The following is a 19,218-nucleotide window of genomic DNA, read 5'->3' as shown; positions in this document are numbered from 1 at the left end:
GCCCCGCCCCGCCCGCAGCCCCGCCCCGCCCGCGCGGCCCTTCTCGCCCGCCGTAGGCGGCCGCGCGGGGCTGTCGCTAAGATGGCGGCCAAGGTGAGTGCCGCCTGGTGGGAAGGAGGGCGGTGCTGCGGCTGGGGCGGCTGCCCTGGGCCCGGCTACCCCTCACGCTCGGCCGCTGCGGGAGCCGGAGGACGCCCCGCGGGGCCTCTTGCCGCTCCGCCGCCGTGCGGCGGCTCCCGGAGCAGCGCGGCCTGCCCGCACGCTCCCCTCCCGTCAGAGCCGGGCCGAGCCCCCGCGGCCCGCCGGGCGCCCCGCCGGCTGCGGAGAGGGAAGTTGCCCCTTGTGCCGGCGGGGCTGCGGGGCCGGCGGGTCAGAGGCAGGGCTGGCCGCGCCGGTGCGTACGGCCCAGGCCCGGGGCTGCGCCGCCCAGGCCTCGCCGGGCCCGGGCGCAGCGGGGGTGCGCTGGGCCGGCAGGCGGCGGCGGCGGGCGGGCCCGGCGGGCTGAGGAGCCCCGCGGTACCGTCACCCCGCGCAGGCCGCCCCCGCAGCGGGGACGTCCCCTCAGCCCGGCCCCGGGCGGTCGGGTGAAGGAGCGGTGGGAAAGTCAGAGGTCTCGGTGTTGCCTTCTCCCTTACAGAACTGGAGGTAGAGAGAGCAGGGTAAGGCGATGGTTAAATTGTACACAGGGAATAAAAAAAAAGTATTTTTCTTACTTTTGTTCTGGTTGTTCTCCGCCTCCTTACAGCCTCTGAAACTGCTGCCCCTTACTCGAGATGGAACACCAAGGTACTGGTTTGGTGGTAGCATTGTGGAGTGGCGTTACACATCGCTAAAACGAGGATGTTAAAATCATGCCCTTACAAACTAACAGGGTCACAAGTATCTGCAATATCTAATTCTCGAGACCATACAGTGTCTTTAAACAGGAGGAAAAGGTGTCTGTAAAAAGCTAGGCTTTTATCTCAGATATTTAGACAAATTTTCCAGTTTCCATAGTCATAGTGCTGAGTAGGTTGCTCTTACACGAATCTTCATACTTAGAGTTGCAAAACATTTAAAATGTGTATATATTTGCAAAGGAAAAGATGATGAGAATGAGGACAGATGGCCAGAGAATAAAAATGAAGCCTTTTTACCTCAGTTTGTTACAAGACAAGTACCAGAAAAGAGAAGCTGTATTTGGCTTTGCTGTATGGCGAAGTCATCTCGAAGTAGTACAGTTTAGTACATTAATCTGAATGATTCCATATCTTCAGACAAGTGACATAACTTTGTGTGTGTGCTCTTTATTATTTACTTTGAAAAGTTATTATAGAGTTATATTCTGAAGTTTTTACTCCCTGTGGGTTACCATCTGGCAGACAAAGGTTAAGAACAAATCTGTAGTGTCAGTAAGTTGAGTTGAAGTGGAAGGGTGCTCTGTTCCACTCGTGCAGTTTTTTGTAGTTGTCAGTCGAGCTTTGTAAATGTATATCCAAATCAAAATACTGGATTAGGCCTAGAAGCTTTTGGCAGTCATTGCGCCTGTGAAAAATAAATGAAAAGCCTAGGAGGCAGTTCTTTGTTCGACCTCAAGACGTGTAAGTGGTAGGAGAAAACCTGTGCTTATTACTCTTTGAGTAAGAACTTTCTGCTGAAAATACAACATGCAGTAGCTGCTGAAATTTGCTCTTATTTTAATCCAGCTAGTAGGCTCTGGCTTTGTGATATAGAAGGCATATATATACACGCATGCATCAGATTTTTGCATATAGTCTGCTCCTTTGATTACCAGGTTTTGTTGTGAGGCTTGTTCCTACCTTCATGGCAAGTTTCCTTATTTGTGCTCCAGTTCTTGAAGCAAGTATATAGAATTTGCAGTTTTAATGGGAAACAATACTTAATGTGTTGGAGATCAACATAGATTAAATAATGGTTTTATTATGCTTTAGTTTGTATTCTGAATCTTTCAAGTTGGAAGAGAGTGAATTCTTTATAGTGACGTGGCTTTAACTTTTTTTTATAGAATCTATTTTTCATCTTTGATAAGATTCTGACACTTTGAAGTAGATAGTTTGAAATCAAAGACTTAAAACCAAAATTATCCAGGTACATTTGACAGTTTCATTATTATATTTTGATTGGTTTTACTGTAGTTGTGCTATTAAAAGGCATAGCTGTAACAGTTTTCTGTGGAGAACATATAATAAATTTCTTCAGCAAATTGCTGTTTAGTCTGCTCATAAAAAATAATACCGTCTCTGTTAGTCTGCACTGTTTAGTGCTTTGAAATAACTGGTGTGCTTTTTATGCCTGGGAAGAAAAACAGCCTACTGGTGGTACGTGCTGCAATGTGATGGCGGTGGCATTACAGGAAGTATTATAACTGTTGCCATTGACCTTTCCCCCATCAGGGCGTTAAGGCTAGTAATTTCCAGTATAATTTCTGGTGTCTGTAATCCTGGAGATGTTTAGAACTATGTTCGTACAGACTTCATCTCCAGAAGATGTCATCTGGGCTCGTGGCTTTTGTAACTGCTGGTATTTCGATCTGTCGAAAATCTGGGTGATTTTCTTTTGTTAGCTTCATAGGGTTTAGGTCAGAACGTTCATTCAGATAAACGCAGGGCTAGTAGTAAAAAGCAGAGCAGGTGTTGAATTAAAGTCTTTCAATTAAAAAAAAAATTTAAAATATTTCCTGAATCATTAAAGTGATTTTTGTTTGCATCAATCATCAGCTGACATTCTGGAGTCATTCTTCTGGTTGACCATGTAATTCCAGGACTTTTGACACCTGGAGCTTGTTGCAGATGTTTTTCTCCATACTTCTTTAGTAGTGTTCGGTATGATTGTGATCCTGCTATTTCTTAATTCTCAATAACTTTTTTCAGAAGATTTCATAGGTAAAATAACTTTTGATTTTTTAACTAAACAATGTATGATTTTCCTTCTTTAATACATAGTATGCTTTGAAGTAATTTTTATTGAAATCGTTTTTATAAGTCAATACTAGAAACAACTTAGCTAATTGAGGGCTTTTTAACATACTTAGTCATTAGGTAAAGGAAGAGGATAAAACAGCTAAATGCAGTAAAGCCTCTTTAGTGCAGTCGAGGTGATGTTCCTTTTCTTCCACCTCGGTTCTTTGTGATTTCAATGGAAAAGAGTGAAACCTTGGAATAATTGTGCCACCGTAAATGTTAGATAGTACAGCTGTTCACTTAGGGTTTTAAACATTTATGCATTTGTCTTCAGGCATCCGAAATAAAGCAATTACTGACAGTCAGGAATTGGGTACTTTCATCATTCCCTTATAGCTTTCTCTTCTACATTTAGCACAATAAACTCCATTGAGAGGTTTTAAAACAGATTAATCAAATTTTAAGTGAACATTAAAACTTTTTCATGCTTTCTCACTTCTCACTTTTAAGTTTTATTTTCCTTCTCATATCTACTGAAAATTGGTGTGTTTTCGTAGCATCTTGTACTGAAATAAGCAATCTGAATTATGTTTTAAACAGTTTTCTTTAATAAATCTTCAAAAATACAGACTTTAGGGGTGGGAGGTGGCTGTCCCTTTGTAGACAACCTTCTGTGGCCCAGACTGGCATTTTGGTCTAAGTGGCTTTATCAGAAAGACAGTTACTGTGTTAATTGGTTCATATGTCGGTTTTTGCCACCCTCTGTCCCTCTTTTCTGTATTGGGGGTGGTTCAGTGCTGGGAGAGCTGCCCTCCCGTGCTGGGCACAGCTGAGGTAGCAGAGGTGGCCCTGTTGGGCACTGAAAGGAGGAATGGCAAGTACTCCTCAGTGTAGCAGTCATAACCGAAGTTGTACTAAGCATGTTAGATCATCCACGTTTAACCTTAAATACCATTATATGTTAAACCTTTTGTCAGCATGTGACTAACTGAACTTTTTCACAGTGCTGGTCAGCGTTCACGATCTCGGCATGGCTGTGTTTTCATACATGCTTCTGTGCTGTCCCCACCTCTGCTGACTGGGACTCCTGCCACAGTGAGTTCCTTAGGGCTGTATCCCCAGCTTTCATCTAGTGGCCATGCCTAGCAGTTCTCTGTCAGTGCCCCCCTGGCCTGCATCACTTCATCTGCAAAGGTATTTTGGACTGTCACTATGTAAATTAAGCAAGTAGTACATGCTGGTCAACATGGCTGGCTTACAGTGATGGCTTTGCCAGCTGAGACTTGCCAGCCTGGCTGTGCTGGGGTTGTGGGCTTGTTTTGATGCTTCCAGCAGATGTAGCTGCATTACAGAAATGTTATAACGTCATCCTGGCCTGAAAAGAAAAAGTGGTGGGGTTCTGTTTCTCGAAGCAAAACGAGCTCGGTCCTCCACATTTTCCTACCATTTACATATTGAAGAAAAGCATGAAATAGGTAGCCACTAGCAGGCTTTTAGGGTGGTGCAATAATTACGCTGACAAGAAAGTTTTATGCTTCAAGGAGAGGGAAGGGGCACACTGGCTGTGTTTTAAGAGTGGGCATATTATATATTAATAAAGACCGTTAGAGTAACCCTGCCTCCCCTTAGCTTCCCATGCCAAAAAAAATCGTAGCTGAAGAATAATTCTTAGCTTCATGCTACAGCTTTCAGCTCTGGTATTGTCTGCTCTCCCCTTGGTTCGTAACAGTCCTCTCCTCATTGCAGCATCCTCCTTTGTTCTCCTGTGGCTTTCTGTTGCACTGTGATTGTATGGTCTGAAAGTTTTGCTGATGATCGCACAGTTTATTTTAGAAGCGATGGTGTCGTGCTGTCTTGAGTAGTTTGATCTGCTTGTGATCGATTTCTCATGAAACTGAGCTCATTCAGGGTGGTGCTTTTGCCTGGCTTCATGTTCATTGTGGTTTTATTATTATAAATAAATGGTATGGAGTAAACCCCTCTCCTTTGACAGGGTATTTCCAATTGGAAGATGAGATAACAATGAGGATATAGTGGAGTTTTATACTAGGGATTTAAGGTATTTGTCAAAATCAAGTTGGTTTTTCCTTGCTTTCTATTTTTCTGGCACTCTACCACCACCATCATCTCTATGCAGACCCTGGGAACATTTTTCATACTTGTTTCCACATTTTTAAAGTTTCAAAAATGCTTCAGATGAAGAACAGGACAGAAAATTCTTTACTGATACAGAAGAAGCCGTAACATACCAAAGTTGCAAATGCTTCAACATGTTGTGGCAAGTTTTTTAATAGGTAGTATGCCAGTGTGCTTAGTGCCAGCTCTGACCGGAATCTGAAGACAGCAATTTAAAAAATACTCATTTGAAGCTGCATTTGAGTTTAAGCTTTGTGTAATATACAATGTTTTTTTCCAAATTAATGTTTTAAGTAGACATCAAGCTTTCATGATGTGTCCTGGTTTTGGCTGGGACAGAGTTAATTTTCTTCTCAGTAGCAGCTGCAGTGCTGTGTTTTGGGTTGGGGTGAGAATAGTGCTGGTAACACACTGATGGTTTAGTTGTTGCTGGGTGATGTTTGCACTAAGTCAAGAGTGTTTCAGCTTCTCAGGCCCTGCCAGCGAGAGGGCTGGAGGGGCACAAGACGCTGGGAGGGAGCAGAGCCAGGACAGCTGACCCCAGCAAGGTGGGGGATGTGCCATACCATGGGATGTTGTGCTGGGTGTATAAACTGGGGTTGGCCAGGGTCTGCAGATAACTGCTGGGGGACTGGCTGCGCGGCGGTCCGGGGGTGGTGAGCAGTTGTATTGTGCATCACTTGCTTTTTTTAACTTCCCTTTGGACTTCATTCATCTCCCCTTCTCTATTACTGTTATTGTTGTTGTTATTATATTTCAGGTGTTAAATTGTTCTTATATCAACCCTTGAGTTTTACCTTTTTCTCAGTTCTCCTCCCATCCCTCTGACAGGGCAGAGGGGGAGTGACTGAGTAGCTCTGTGGTGCTTAGTTGCCAGCTGGGGTTAAACCATGACATGACCAAACCTGTATATCTGTAATTTACATAGTAATGTATGTGATTTGAAAGATTCAGCAGGTGATTCTTAGTTCCCATTACTGCCCCCCTTAAAGGGGGCTTATAAGAAAGATGGGGACAGACCTTTCATATGGCTGGTCACAATAGGACAAGGGGGAATGGCTCTAAGCTGACCGAGGGCAGACTTAGGGCAGATACTGGGAAGAAATTCTTCCCCGTGAGGGCGGCGCTGGCAGAGGCTGCCCAGAGCAGCTGTGGGTGCCCCATCCCTGGGGGTGCTCAGGGCCAGGCTGGACGGGGCTGGGGGCAACCTGGGCTGGTGGGAGGTGTCCCTGCCCCTGGCGGGGGTTGGGGCTCGGGGGGCTGTCAGCTCCCTCCCAGCCCAAACCAGGCTGTGATGCTCTGATTTTCATTTCCGTTAATTGTCAGCATGCAGTTACTGCAAACAGGTGATAGCTGAACCACTCTACGAATTGGAATGGAAAGGAGCTGACGTTTTGTCTGATGTCATGGAGAATTCCTGTAAATAAAACTGAGGCACTTTTTTGCTGAAACAAGTAACTCATTGACTTGGGAATACCTGTATGTTGAATAGATTGGAACTTAATATACCTTAAGGGATAACGGAAGCATCAACATGGCTTTGAACACAAAATTCTTCCTTGTATTTTAGACGTAACTGTTATCGGTGATCTCTAGCTTTTTTTTTTTACCATTGTAATTTGAGAAAAAACTTTGTATAAGACAGAAGAGGTTCCTAAAAGGCATACTGTTTTAAAATGGTTTTAAAAGCGACCTCTTTAATCGCAGACTTGATGAAGCACAACACAACAGGAAAATCCAGATTTTACTGGGGTGAAATTTTATTTCTGCCTTAAGAGTCCCTTTTTTCATCTGTCTGTCCCAGGTCGCAAAACTGGCAGCTGTTTCTTCTGGTCTGCCATTTGCATGCATTACCGTATATGCAGCAACAGAAAAGGAATCAAAAAGTCAGCTGGTGAAGCCAAATCAGGTAAGAATCTTTCTGTTTGTCAGTCTTTGAAACAATACTAGAAGAACCTGCAGAATACCATCTCTTTCCATTGAATTATATTACCCAGTAAGTAAAATACATAGCTAAGTAGTACGTGATTAAAATTACCTCCTAAGTAACCAACCAATGTAGCACAAAGAAAACATGAAGTGTTTCACTAGTAAGTTATTAAAATCTTACTGCATTTTCAATATTACGTTATTTCCAGACTGAAGCCAGAAAAGGTAAAAAGGGTATAATACTGATAATAACAGTCTTTTTCTATTGTACAATTTCTAGTAATACGTGCATGCATCTTCTAGCTATTTTTGCTTGCACTTTTTCTGCATAAAAGGTAATTTTGTCATACTCAGTAATTCTACTTCTTAGAACCTATACAGTGCTTTCAATTTTAATTTCTGAAGAATTAACCTGTAGTCACACTCGTGTAAAATTTGTAAATATAGAAGAGCATAATTCAATATAGAGGTTTTGTCTGCTGTAATGGGAACACTAAGGATTTGCTGTCTTGATAAACAGTATTTGGTGTAACTAGTAATCAGTATACAAAATTATTTCCCTGCAGTACAGTTACGCTTCTCTTTCCAGCTTCCAATTTACTGTCCGCCACCTGTGAAATCGAAATACATAGAAGAACAGCCTGGTCACTTGCAGAAGCAATTTTCTTCAGTAAGACAGACAACCGGCCGCTATGTTGGATGGTGCAGGGTAAGGAGTACCTGCATCCCAAGGTTCCTACACAGTGCCTGACAGCACTAGACTAAAACATTGGAAAGCAAGCATGGAAAACTCATCCTGGAGGGTTTTTTGCAGTTTCTTGTACTAGCCTACACCTGTGATTTAAGATGCAAAAATGAACCCTTCTGTCATTTTTCTCTGCTGTGCTTATAGTGGGAGATGTGTGTTCTCCTGGTTTGCAAATCAAAAGACAGTGAGTTGAATAGGTCCCCTTCCGTCAGTACTACACTGGATCTGGGCCAGCCCTCAGTGTCAGATTCAGAAATATCTCTTGGTTAACTTCTACAGCAAGAGTTACATAGGTAAATTCTTGCAAGCAGAATTTGATAGCATTTAGGAATCTGAAATTCCAGGTGTAGTCCACAGAGAGAGCTGCTTCCAAAGGGTGGGTTAAAAGACCTGATTTAGATACTTTAGGAAAGACAAAACTGAGTGTGTCCGATGTAACTGTTAAAGCAGGCTATTACTAATTAGTTATCAAAAATACCACACAACTCTGTTAATGAATGTTCTAGGCATAGAAGGAAATGGGATATCTGTCCCCTGTCCCATGCTCTTAACTGCTAGTAAATAACAGCTCTACACTATGGCTGTGGTTAGTATGACATATTGTGCTTGTATTTTTCTGTTGTGAACAAAGTAGACCCTATTATTTGAAAAAGGCGAAGAAATTAACATGTCTTCCTGTATTTTCTCTACATTTTGATTCCACTGGTCTGGGAAGACTTTGTCTGTGACTGATAACTGAAATAATTTAGTTATCAATTTGTATCACGCTTTTCCATGCCCTGAATCAAATGTTTCCGAGATTGACTAGCAGTGACCTCTGGTGGTACAAATTCTGTGTTACTGCAAACAAATTATTTTGGTGAAATGATTCAAGATTACATTCTTTTTCATTAATCTCTTAAAGAATGTGTGTTTACTCAATGTATTTAGCAATCTGAGGAAAATGATACTAATAATAGGCTAGTGGAAGTTTTTTTTTTCTGGAGAAAGAAAAGCCTGTAATTAAATCAACCAAAATTTGAAGGGAGTAATGCAAACTAGTTGAGCACACATCTTAGACCAAATCAGTATTGCTTATCTTCAGTGAAAGTGAGCACCATTTTTACAAACTAAAAGGCAAAGTCAATTTTACTGAGTAAGTCTCTCAATGGAAGAGGAGATTGTATTTTATAATTGAATTTTCTTACATTACACAGTTGGCGTCCAGGTGTTTACTCCCCGAGAGTTTTGATTGAGATGTCAATTTTGAAAGTGATCTTACTATATTAAAGATATTTTTTTAAAAATTAAGTATGGATGGAAGAGTTAAAAATATAAATATGGTAGTCAAAAAGGAGATAGATCTCAGCATGGCCCCTGTAGAAGTTCACTGATCTGGTTTGTTTTTTTTAAAAGTTACATAATATTTCTTTGTCTCATTGTGCTGAGCCATATGTACCAACTGAGTAGTTTTGTACTGAAAACTTTTGCAAAGATTTTACATTTGGTTTGGTTTTCTTTTTTTTTTGGTAGGATGCTTTTGTCTTTGTTAAAAATGGCATAATGGATTCAATTCAATTTGGAAAAGGTAGGCAGATCGTATCTCTGAATTGAGCATTTTCTGTTGTTTCTTCTAGTGACTTAGAAAGGTGGCTGAAACAGCAAATTCTAGTTACATGGGGGGGAGGAGGGGGACCAGCTGGAAGGGGAGTGCACTGGGGTACTTCCCACAAGTGTGTGTGGGGAAACCTGGGACTGCTGTTAATTCAGTATGGAGTGTCATTTCTGTGCTCAAATGAGAGAAATGACCAACTAAATAGTACTTATTCCTCTGATTTTAGCTTTGTTCTTAAAATCCTAGTATCACAGAATCATTGAAGTTGGAATCTCTATAGGTCCATAGATCTCTCTGTAGAGGCACCTCTGTAGATCGTCTAGTCTAGGTACCTGCTTAAAGCAGGGCCAAGGTAGGTTGCTGATGTGTGTCTCTGTCCAGTCAGGTCTTGGAACGTGCAGGGATGGAAAGTCCATTATAAGTGTCTCAATTATGTAACAGCTTCTTAATTCTAGCACAAGCTATAAGCATTCAAGTTCAGTATCAGAAACTATAGGTAAGTTATTTTCCTTGAAAATAGCTTATTGGGAGATTACAACATACATGTTGTCTCATTTAATGTATATTAACCCATAGTAAAATCGAAATTTAAAAATATGCTTTTGTTTACTAAAGATTAACATTTTACAAAACACATAAAAGTATCTAAGGAGAAAAATTGTTAACTTTGCTGCTGTGTTTTAATGACTGATTCTGGTTCTGTCTAACGTAGACTGGAAAATAAGGCACCTTCATTCATTAACAAAAAATCCAGTCTTGGGCTGTTTTCAGTTTTGGATATTCATAATTTTACTTCCATCTTTATTTCTTAAGTGGGAAATAAAATAAAAGGATTAATATTGAATTGCTATGCCTTTTTTTGGTGTGGTTTGTTTTTTTTTTCTAAGATGCTTATGTTTACCTGAAGAATCCACCACCAGAATTTCTTCCCAAAGTTGGTGTAATTACAATATCGGGCTTAGCTGGCATAGTCCTGGCAAGAAAAGGTAGGGGGTTTTGCTTATTTTCATTATTGGTGTGTGGAATATGTAGCATGTAGTAATTCTAATGGTTCAAAAGACTTTTCTGAACCATAGGCCAAACCCTGTGTAACTAGTATTTAAAAAAGGTCCTTCCTGATTCATTGAAGGGACAATATTAAATACTACTTTTAGAAGCTGGCTAAGACATAATAGACAGAGCAGGATTATGTAGTGATTTTTAATGGTGGAATCAACAGAAATTCCAAGTAGGGCACTTGTTTTGAGTTTGTTCATTATTGGTTTTTGGAAACAATGTCTGTATGGGGGGAAATCGGAAGGAAATTAACAGGCAAGGTTACTGAATGTAGTGAAAACAAAGGGTTTGGAGGGAAGGTACTGAAGAATGTTGGCATCTGGCTAACAGGTACAAGAGAATACACATTGGAAGGCATGGTTTCGGCAGCTTTGTAGCTAAAAGGGTGGTTTAATAGATACAGCCGCCTTCCCTTTCAAGGTAAATATTAGAGGAATAATACCTAACCTGCCAGAAAATACTGTTCAGAAATTGTTGATCTGTAATACATTAGTCTGTCTTTATCTGAATGTTTCACAAAGCAGATACGTTGATCAAAATATTAGCAGATTAGTAAAAGCATTCTTCTCGTATCCTGTTACTTTTTGGTGGATGGATTAAAACAAAGACAGACTTGAACTTACCTGTCATCAGGGCTTCTTCTCAACAAACAGGAACCTGAACCCGGCCCAGCTGTTCCCACGTTTGAACAGAGGCCCCAGTTTCCAGGCTCCTGGCTGCAGTCTGTGTCCTCAGGAAAGTATGCGTGGAGCTAGGGAATAGGAATCCTTTAGGCTGGAAAAGGCCTTTGAGTTCGGCAAGTTCAGCCATTAACCCAGCTCTGCCTGGCCCTGAACCATGGCCCTAAGCACCACATCTACATGTTTTTTAAATGTCTGCAGGGACGGTGACACCACCTGGTCCCTGGGCAGCCTAGCCACCCTTTCCAGATTTCTCCTGAGATCCCCCCTGACCCTCCCCTGGCACAGCCTGGGGCCGTTCCCTCTTGTCCTGTCGCTGGTTCCCTGGGGGAAGAGACCGACCCCCCCGGCTCCAGCCCCCTCAGGCAGCCGCAGAGCGATGGGGCCCCCCCGAGCCCCGTTTCTCCAGGCTGAGCCCCCCCAGCCCCCCCAGCCGGTGCCGCAGCCCCTTCCCCAGCTCCGTGCCCGTCCCTGGACACGCTGCAGCACCTCTGTGTTCCTCTTGAAGTGAGGGCCCAAAACTGGACCACAGCAGCTCCTAAATGACAGAAGACGTTCGTTCTCATTTTTCACAATATTGGAAAAGTGAGTTTGGGATTATTTGTCATTCAAGAAACCAGTGTTAGAGTATCGGTATCTCCTGCAAATGTGACCGTACTAAACTATAATCACACCGTGTTCTCTCATCCAGTTGTTACAGGGATGTTTGATGTAAACAATGGTTAGAGGTTAAACAGTTCCATTTAATTGGTACAACTACTTAGCTTTACATTTCATTAGTGTCTAATTATTTGAAATACTTGGCTTTATACAGATTCTAGATTTAAGAAAATTGCTTATCCGTTGGGACTTACTACTTTAGGAATTTCTGTTTGTTACCCGGCTCAGTCAGTGGTATTTGCCAAGGTAAGTTTACTTGTATTTTAACATTGAATTAACAGTGAATTTAGTCATAACATTCCCATTTCACTTCAACTAAGTATCATGGGACTAGGAGTCAGAATTCACATGCATCTTCATTAAAACATATAATACATCATAGGAGTTAGTTTCATAACTATAAAAAATTAATACAATAACTGAATTTAAAAATGCAGCCTCTCAATTTCTAATCCTCATTTTTCAAATAAATGAAGATTATTTTATCTTGCTGAAATAAAAGTAAATAAAAAGTAAAGCATTCCTGAACTTGATAAGATAAGCAATTTGAGATACTGGACAATTGCATCTCTTGTTAGAATTCCTTGTTTTCCAGTTACTGTCATCTTGCAGTTGTTGACCTGATTAGAATGTCCTACCTGTTTTATGTAGAAAAGCAGAACTATACTTAATATTTTGTGTGTAAGAATTGCTTGCACACAGTACTTTTCTACACAAAAGAATTGAAAAGCAGGATAAAGTCTGTATATCTCTTCCTGCTCTATTGGAAAGCACGTACTGCTTCATAAGAATTCTTTGTAGTTCTGTGTCAAATTTAGTATTTGTAATCTCAAAACTGTACTTCTGTGTTAAATTGCTGAGATAGGAAAATTCAGTTTAGTTAGTTGCGTTTGGTTCTTATCCATCTTTTAGTTCAATGATCAGATTTAAGTTTTGACAGAAAAATTTGTGGGACATTAGCCTGAAACCTGACTGAAGAAACTACTACTGAATCTCTGTCTTTCCATCATGATGAATCAGTTGTTACTTCATTAATTTGTGGTTTTGTTTGGTATTTTTATAGTTCCAGAGTACTTAGAAAGGTATCACAAAGACCTATACTGTGGTTAAAATCTTTGGGCAATCTTAGTTGCTAAACTGGTATGCTGTTTTATTCTTATAGGCAAATCAGTGAGGGTTAGTTTCTCAAGAGACAGTGGGATTTCTTGGCTTATTGTCGTAAGACTTAAATGTCAGGGTTGAATGATGAAGTGAACAGGAGAGCTACGCTGTACTTTATGCCCTGTCTCAGGAAGCTAAATCTTTGCTTCCAGTGTACTTGCGTTACGTGTCACCATTTGCACAGTTTTTTGTAGTTGCAGCTGGGGAGTACTCTTTCTACAGAGCATTTGTACAGGTACTCCATAGTTACTGCAGTATTACAAAATTACTGTTTGGAAATAGACTGAAGGGTTTGGCTATGCGCGGGCTTCTCTTTTAAGGCTTTTTTCCTTTTGTATTAGTGTATTCTCTTTGATCATTTCCAACATAGTGTGAGACAAGTTTGGATCCTTCAAAACTGGTGCTCCAGTCTATTGTCCTAACATTGCCAAAACACGCTTTGCTGATTGGGTTTTGATTTGGTTTTGAGTAGGTAGATGTAGCATGTGAGTACTAACTGTGGATTTCTAATACCAGTTGAAATATTATTTAGGATTTGCTTGGTGTGAGAGAAATACGCACTAGATCTCAAAAAGTAGATTATTACAATGTCTTTGCATTGGATCAAGCATGTTCACATGCAAATAAGATGCATTTCATTTGAATGGTCTGTGTATCTTAGTGTTTTTAAAGCTGCTGATCAGTTATTTTTTTTCTGAAAAAAATAGGTAACAGGGAAAAAGTTATTTTCTGCAAGCCATCAAACCTACGAAGCTGTGCGATCAATATGGGCAGAGAAGGAAGATGTCACCAAGGTAGGCTTTCTGAAGCTCTGACTGTAACTTATGAATTCAGAGGGAGAAAAAAATAAATTAGAAGGTCAAGTACTATTCTGCGATACTGTTTAAGATTACTAATTGTGTTACGTGAGGCACCAAAACCCCTTTGATATTTTTCTCATTTCAGTGTTTAATTGATGTAATGTTTGATACCACTTTCAGACCAATAGCTAGTGAGACTGAGCTTCCTGTGTAGTCCCACAGTACATGAAAGATGCATGAGAGGAATGAGCTTCTGTTAAAGCTCATTTTTGATCTTGACAAAAATACTCCATTCTGATTCAAGCTTTGGTCCTAAGCAGGCCACTGAATTAAAGATAAAGGCACACAGACTTATGGTAGGTATGACTACCTTATTCTTAAACATATCAGTGAAGGAAATTCCGCAACCCTTCCAGCTAGGCTCTTAGTTACCCTGTGATAGAAAGTGTGTGTGTGTGATTTTTTTTTTTGTTTGTTTTCCTTGTCCTGTCCTCATTGCAGTCATAGTGAATAAATGGTCAGTAAATATATAGGTCTTTATATTGACCTATTACAGATGGAAAATTTATCATGGTTTTTGACGTTATCTTCTCTGTAGTAGTATAAACTTTTCTTACACAGCAGGCTTTCTGGCTCTTGCCTAATTCTGGTTCTTCTCTGAGCTTTCTCTAGTTTCTCCTTTCTCTGTTTTTTTTTTTTGGGGGGGGGGGGGGTGTGTGATTTGTGGTGTGTGGTTTTTTTAAGCAAAGTGGTCAACATAAGACATAGTGCTGGCAAGGCCTCAGCTGGTTTACTAAGTAGAGGGGAATATTAACCTCCTGCAACTTACACAGGGAATTTGGGTTAGTTCGTCCCAGAATTAAACATGTTTTTTCTGCAGCCTGAGTTTTTCTCCAGTGGAAATTTGTAAACCTTTGACAAAAGCGATATGTCCCTGCATAAAATGTCAGCTTTGCACAGTGATTTTTTTTCTCTTTTTAAAGAAAATGAAAATTTCTGAATTAGAAGTAGTTTGCTTTAAATTTATGGGTTTTATTGTTATACGATCCTCACCTTTTGTTTCCACTGAAGAGCACAAACGGAATTCTGAGTTTTGTAAATGAGATTCAGTTAAATGTCATTAAACTGATAGCAAAACAAGGAATTGATGCAGTAAAGACATTTTCTATTAACTTTATATTTTACCTTGAGTGAAACCTGTCCGAAACGATGTATTATTTTTCATTACTAGAGTGTTAACATGATATATATTTCCGTCTTCTGTTAACTAAGGGTAGTAAGTGTTCTGTAAAAACTAAATGCTCTTTCAGTCTTGTTTAAGACTATAGGTTCCTTACCTGTAAATTAACAGTGGCTTCCTTGTGGATCCCTTGAGGGTCTCAGGTAAAAAGCACAGTATCAGACTTATGGCATATACTCATGACAAAGTAGATTTCCTTGTATGTGAATTTGAAGTCGTATCTCAACTGGAGTGTGCTTCCATGCATTTTATTTTTTCCAGCTGTGTCCCTTGTGTGCAGCTGAGTCTTAACATGAGTTGGTATTTCTGTATGATGTCGTATCTGAAAATAATTTCATAAAATATAAGCTTTCAGGCTTGAAGGCTTTATTTTGCAATAATGTATTAAGCATATACTCATGTGCTTTTTTATTAATGTTTGGTTCACAGCTGCAGCAAGAGTCAAAATCAGTTATGCAAGAAGATAAGAAAAAGACTGACATTTCTCCTACAAAACCTGAGTCTGCTATTAAGTCAAGATCATTTAACAGAACAGAATCGTCTCCAGTAGAGTCGTGGAGTACTAAAGATCCAGTGCCTTCAGCAGGTGAATTAAATATTTCAAGTGTAATCTCAAGGCAACTTGCAAATCCAATTACTTGACTTGATGTTGTAGTTACCCTTGCTTTAAAAGGGAGCAGACTGTCATAGCATATTATTCCAGAGAATATGCTGTACACATTATCATTTAATAGGTTCTTCCCTGCCTCAGGGAGGTGCTAATTTTCTCACTGTGGACCCTGTCCCAGTATCAGAATTCTTACATATTTGTTGTTCTCTCTCAGTAATGTTTTCTTTCATTCCATGTAGTGTGGACCGTATCCCATATGGTTAGTAATGTGACGATATCATCAACTACTTCTATTTAATACCTAAATTATCTTTCTGCTGTCAGAATACCATAAGTGTAATTTAAGGGATTACTGCTGAATTTTTGTGAAAACAGCTAATTTGATTTACTGTTCATTGATTTGAACGGGTTCTATATTTTCAGATGTTGGTAAAAGAGGAATGTGTAACTTTTTCAGGAAAGCAAGCAGAACTTAATGGGGTTTTAAATTTTTTCCCCTTTATTTTCACTATAATATACACTCACATATTTCTTTGCTTTGCACATGTATTTTTTCTGCTTTAGTTTGTGGAATGCTTTGATCTGGTTTTGCGTTCGCTTCAGGCCAGACTGTCTTCAGTGGTTTTATGTATATAGATAACTTCTGTCTTCGCTTGCATGGGTGGAGTTAGTTCATGACCCTAACACAGCCAAAAATGTCCATGCCCTAAAGTAATCTGTGTTGTCAGAGATGTTTATTTTCACTAGTCCAAATGGGGCAAAGCTTTCAGGGGAACATAGCATCCTTTGTTAAAGCAACTTGGTGTGGCTGGAAAAGAAGCAGACTAGTAGTAGGAGGCACAGACATAGAAAACCTGCCCTTATACTTTCTTAGATCCTCTGGAATTACAGTACCATTGAATACATTGGTCTTTGTGCATTGTCATTCAGGATGGCTGTGAGGGCTCAACGTTTTAGTAAACTTAGTTCATTGGGTTTGGAAATCATGAAGTGAATCTAGGTATGAGTGTTTGTCTTAATTCCGAATTCTTACCGTCTGGCAGCTGCCACAAGGAAGATACTGATTCAGTTGGTTTTGGCAGACAACTGTGCTCCTGAGAGCCGTAGGGGGAGAAAGCCGAGGCTTTTTTTCTGTCCCAAGCTTTCCGTTCCTTTCTGTGTGTAGGGCAAAGCTGTGTTCAGGAAGCAGTATTAGAGAGCAGGAGTAAGACCTGCTCTCCATCCACTGCTGTATGCTCATAGTTACAACATGCCTTCATTGTCCTGTATCACTTACACAGTTTTAACTAGAACACACATATTTTGATCTTTTCTAAGCATTTGGTAATACAGTAATTCTCAAAATAGGCTTTTTTCCCCCCTTAAAGCTCAAATTTATTTTTTTTAATTGAATTACTTATTATTTCTAACAGGACCAGTGAAGACACCAAAATTTAAGCCTGATCCAAAACTTATGGACCATGGTCAGTCCAGCCCCGAAGATGTGGATATGTACAGTACTAGAAGCTAAGACAAATCTGCTTACAAATCTTTGCAAAGTGTTACAGATAAGAGGGAGGGAAGAAGGGAAGGAATAATCCTTACAATACATGCTTTGTGAGGTACAATTTAATCAGGTATTTTCTTATATCCCACTTGTATTATTGCCTTACATGATTCTGTTTAGTGAATATTTGGTTTCTCACTGCTTATAAGTAGTGAGAATTCACTTGTTGGTGTCATCAGTTAGACGCTGAGAAAAGGAGATTTGTCAGTGTCTCCTCACAATGAGGTTTCTCTGTGCCAAGTTTGTTAATAAATGTCACTTCACAAAGGATATTTGAAAATGTAAACATATCTCTATGCTTCGGCTCAGATGTTCATTGATCTGAAAGAAAAATGTGATGGATGGGGTTTGCAGAGGCTTTGTTGTTTTTCTTTCAGCTCTGGAATGAAACGCAACTTCTTGCTGGTCTGAGTACCCTTGGTGTTATATGAATAACATTACCTTTAATGCTTGTATAAACAAGTCACTTTTTTTTCATGGCAAAGTCATTTGTTGTCATTTGCCTCTTTCACAAAGGTGAATGGAAACAGCTTCTTGTTCTGTGTGCTGCTTGTGTATTTAAACATCACTATCTAAAACATCCTTTATAGACTATGCATTGAGTTTTCACATACCTCTAATACTTGAAGAACTGTATGCAAATTGCTTAATCCATGAAACCGATACTGTTTGAATTTGTATAGAATGCATTAACAATGCTTAGGAAGTTAGAAACCTGTAGTTTTGAGTTTTAAAGTGCTGACAAATATTAAAAATGCAGAAGTAGCAGGTAGCCAACTGTTTTCTTCCCAGAAGTTTATATGCAGCACCCATTGATCTTGGTAGAATTTCTGTGAAATTCTTTTTCCACAAGAATGAAATTAGAAATTAAGTTTTCTAAGATAAAATTTTCAAACACTGCTTTTATCATTGTGTATATCACTCTACTTCTGTTCATCCTCCATTTCTCTTCAAAGCACTCTTCTAAGGGTTGGAATGGATCTGGTGGTCTTCCTTGAACAAACTGGAAGTCATTATCAGTACACTATGTTAATCAGACTGTTGCCTAGAGGTAACGTCATCTGTATCTGCTCTGGCACTTCCCTGATATATAAACTGCAAAAGGTCACTGTGCTGGTAGCTTGTCCTTCGTTCTGTTGAATTCTGTTATCTTTCAATTAGTGAAAACGCGTGCTTCGTATTTTGCTATACAAACAGATTGGCTGGAAAACTTAAGCCTGAAAAGAAATGCTGCTTCCTACGAAGGTACTCTCAGCACCCGGATATGAAGGGGTATTGGCTCCTGTTCTCCATTAGAAGAGATTGCAAATGTGGTTTCTTCTTCGACAGCTGCTAATTCAAAGGCGAATGATTAGTGAAATACAGGCAGACAGTGTTCCTAGTGTCGCTGTGGGGCAGTACTGCGCAATGGAATGTGTGCAAGGCACAAATGATGAACGAGCAGGAGTGAGTGAGGCTTTTAGCACGGTTCAGACACAGATAGGTATTAATATTTTGGAATCCAAATTTCAGGCAGAGTGTCGGACTTTTTTATACAGAGTCCAACAGAAGGTGAAGTCTGTAAATGTGAAGGTTAGAGAAGAAGAATTCTATTAGTTAAACTTGCTTGGGACAGCAGACAAAGTGTTTTGTTTCTTTAATTATATCTTAAGGCCCAAGAAACTCAGAATTCAGGCAGGAATCAGCAGATATTGTCAGTCTTCATAGAGCTCCTAGACAAGACACATTTAGCATTCCATCACAGAAAGAGGAGTAGAAAAATTAGATGGCTGGGCTTCGTATGCCATTTCCAGGGAAACAGATGCAGACATAAGGCAGGAAGTGATGATGGTGAAGAAATTACCATTTTCAAGTGCAAGACTGGATGGCAGAAATTTTATTATCTCTCTTTGATCAGATTCTGGGCAAAAAAGCATAAAGGAAAAACCATCTGCTCTACTCCTAGATTCTATTTAAATTTATGTCCTTTGAGTGGTACGCTGCCTCAAGTCAACAAGAAACGTAAGATGATGCAGGTTTGCATGGATTTTCTAGGAGTTTACTGTGGTGACATTTTTTCAGTATGTAGTGGAAAACTATGCACAGGCATTAGTCTTCTGGGAACAGGGCGGGAAGCTTCCTTGGATAGCTGTTCAGGATTGAGCGTGTCTGCCCTTTA

General features: G+C 40.1%; 1 protein-coding gene across 5 annotated transcripts; it reads left to right on the top strand.

The window, feature by feature from the left end:
• The first annotated feature begins 18 nt into the window (after nt 1–18).
• Nucleotides 19–17,969, top strand: APOOL (apolipoprotein O like). Of its 5 annotated transcripts, none has more exons than XM_037407827.1 (9): nt 25–93; nt 6,841–6,945; nt 7,555–7,674; nt 9,226–9,280; nt 10,195–10,293; nt 11,858–11,949; nt 13,572–13,658; nt 15,334–15,490; nt 16,927–17,969. In XM_037407827.1, the coding sequence occupies exons 1-9, from the start codon at nt 82–84 to the stop codon at nt 17,022–17,024; spliced, it is 825 nt and encodes a 274-aa protein (XP_037263724.1). In that variant the 5' UTR covers nt 25–81; the 3' UTR covers nt 17,025–17,969. The 5 variants fall into 5 exon arrangements, with proteins under 5 accessions (XP_037263726.1, XP_037263724.1, XP_037263723.1 ...); XM_037407826.1 differs by lacking the exon at nt 9,226–9,280 and adding an exon at nt 3,905–3,995 and having other exon boundaries at nt 46–93; XM_037407828.1 differs by lacking the exon at nt 25–93 and adding an exon at nt 558–659.
• The last annotated feature ends 1,249 nt before the right edge of the window (nt 17,970–19,218 follow it).

This window comes from Falco rusticolus, chromosome 14 (assembly GCF_015220075.1).
Source record: "Falco rusticolus isolate bFalRus1 chromosome 14, bFalRus1.pri, whole genome shotgun sequence".
Lineage (NCBI taxonomy): Eukaryota > Metazoa > Chordata > Aves > Falconiformes > Falconidae > Falco > Falco rusticolus.
This window is presented reverse-complemented; position numbering and strand designations above follow the sequence as displayed.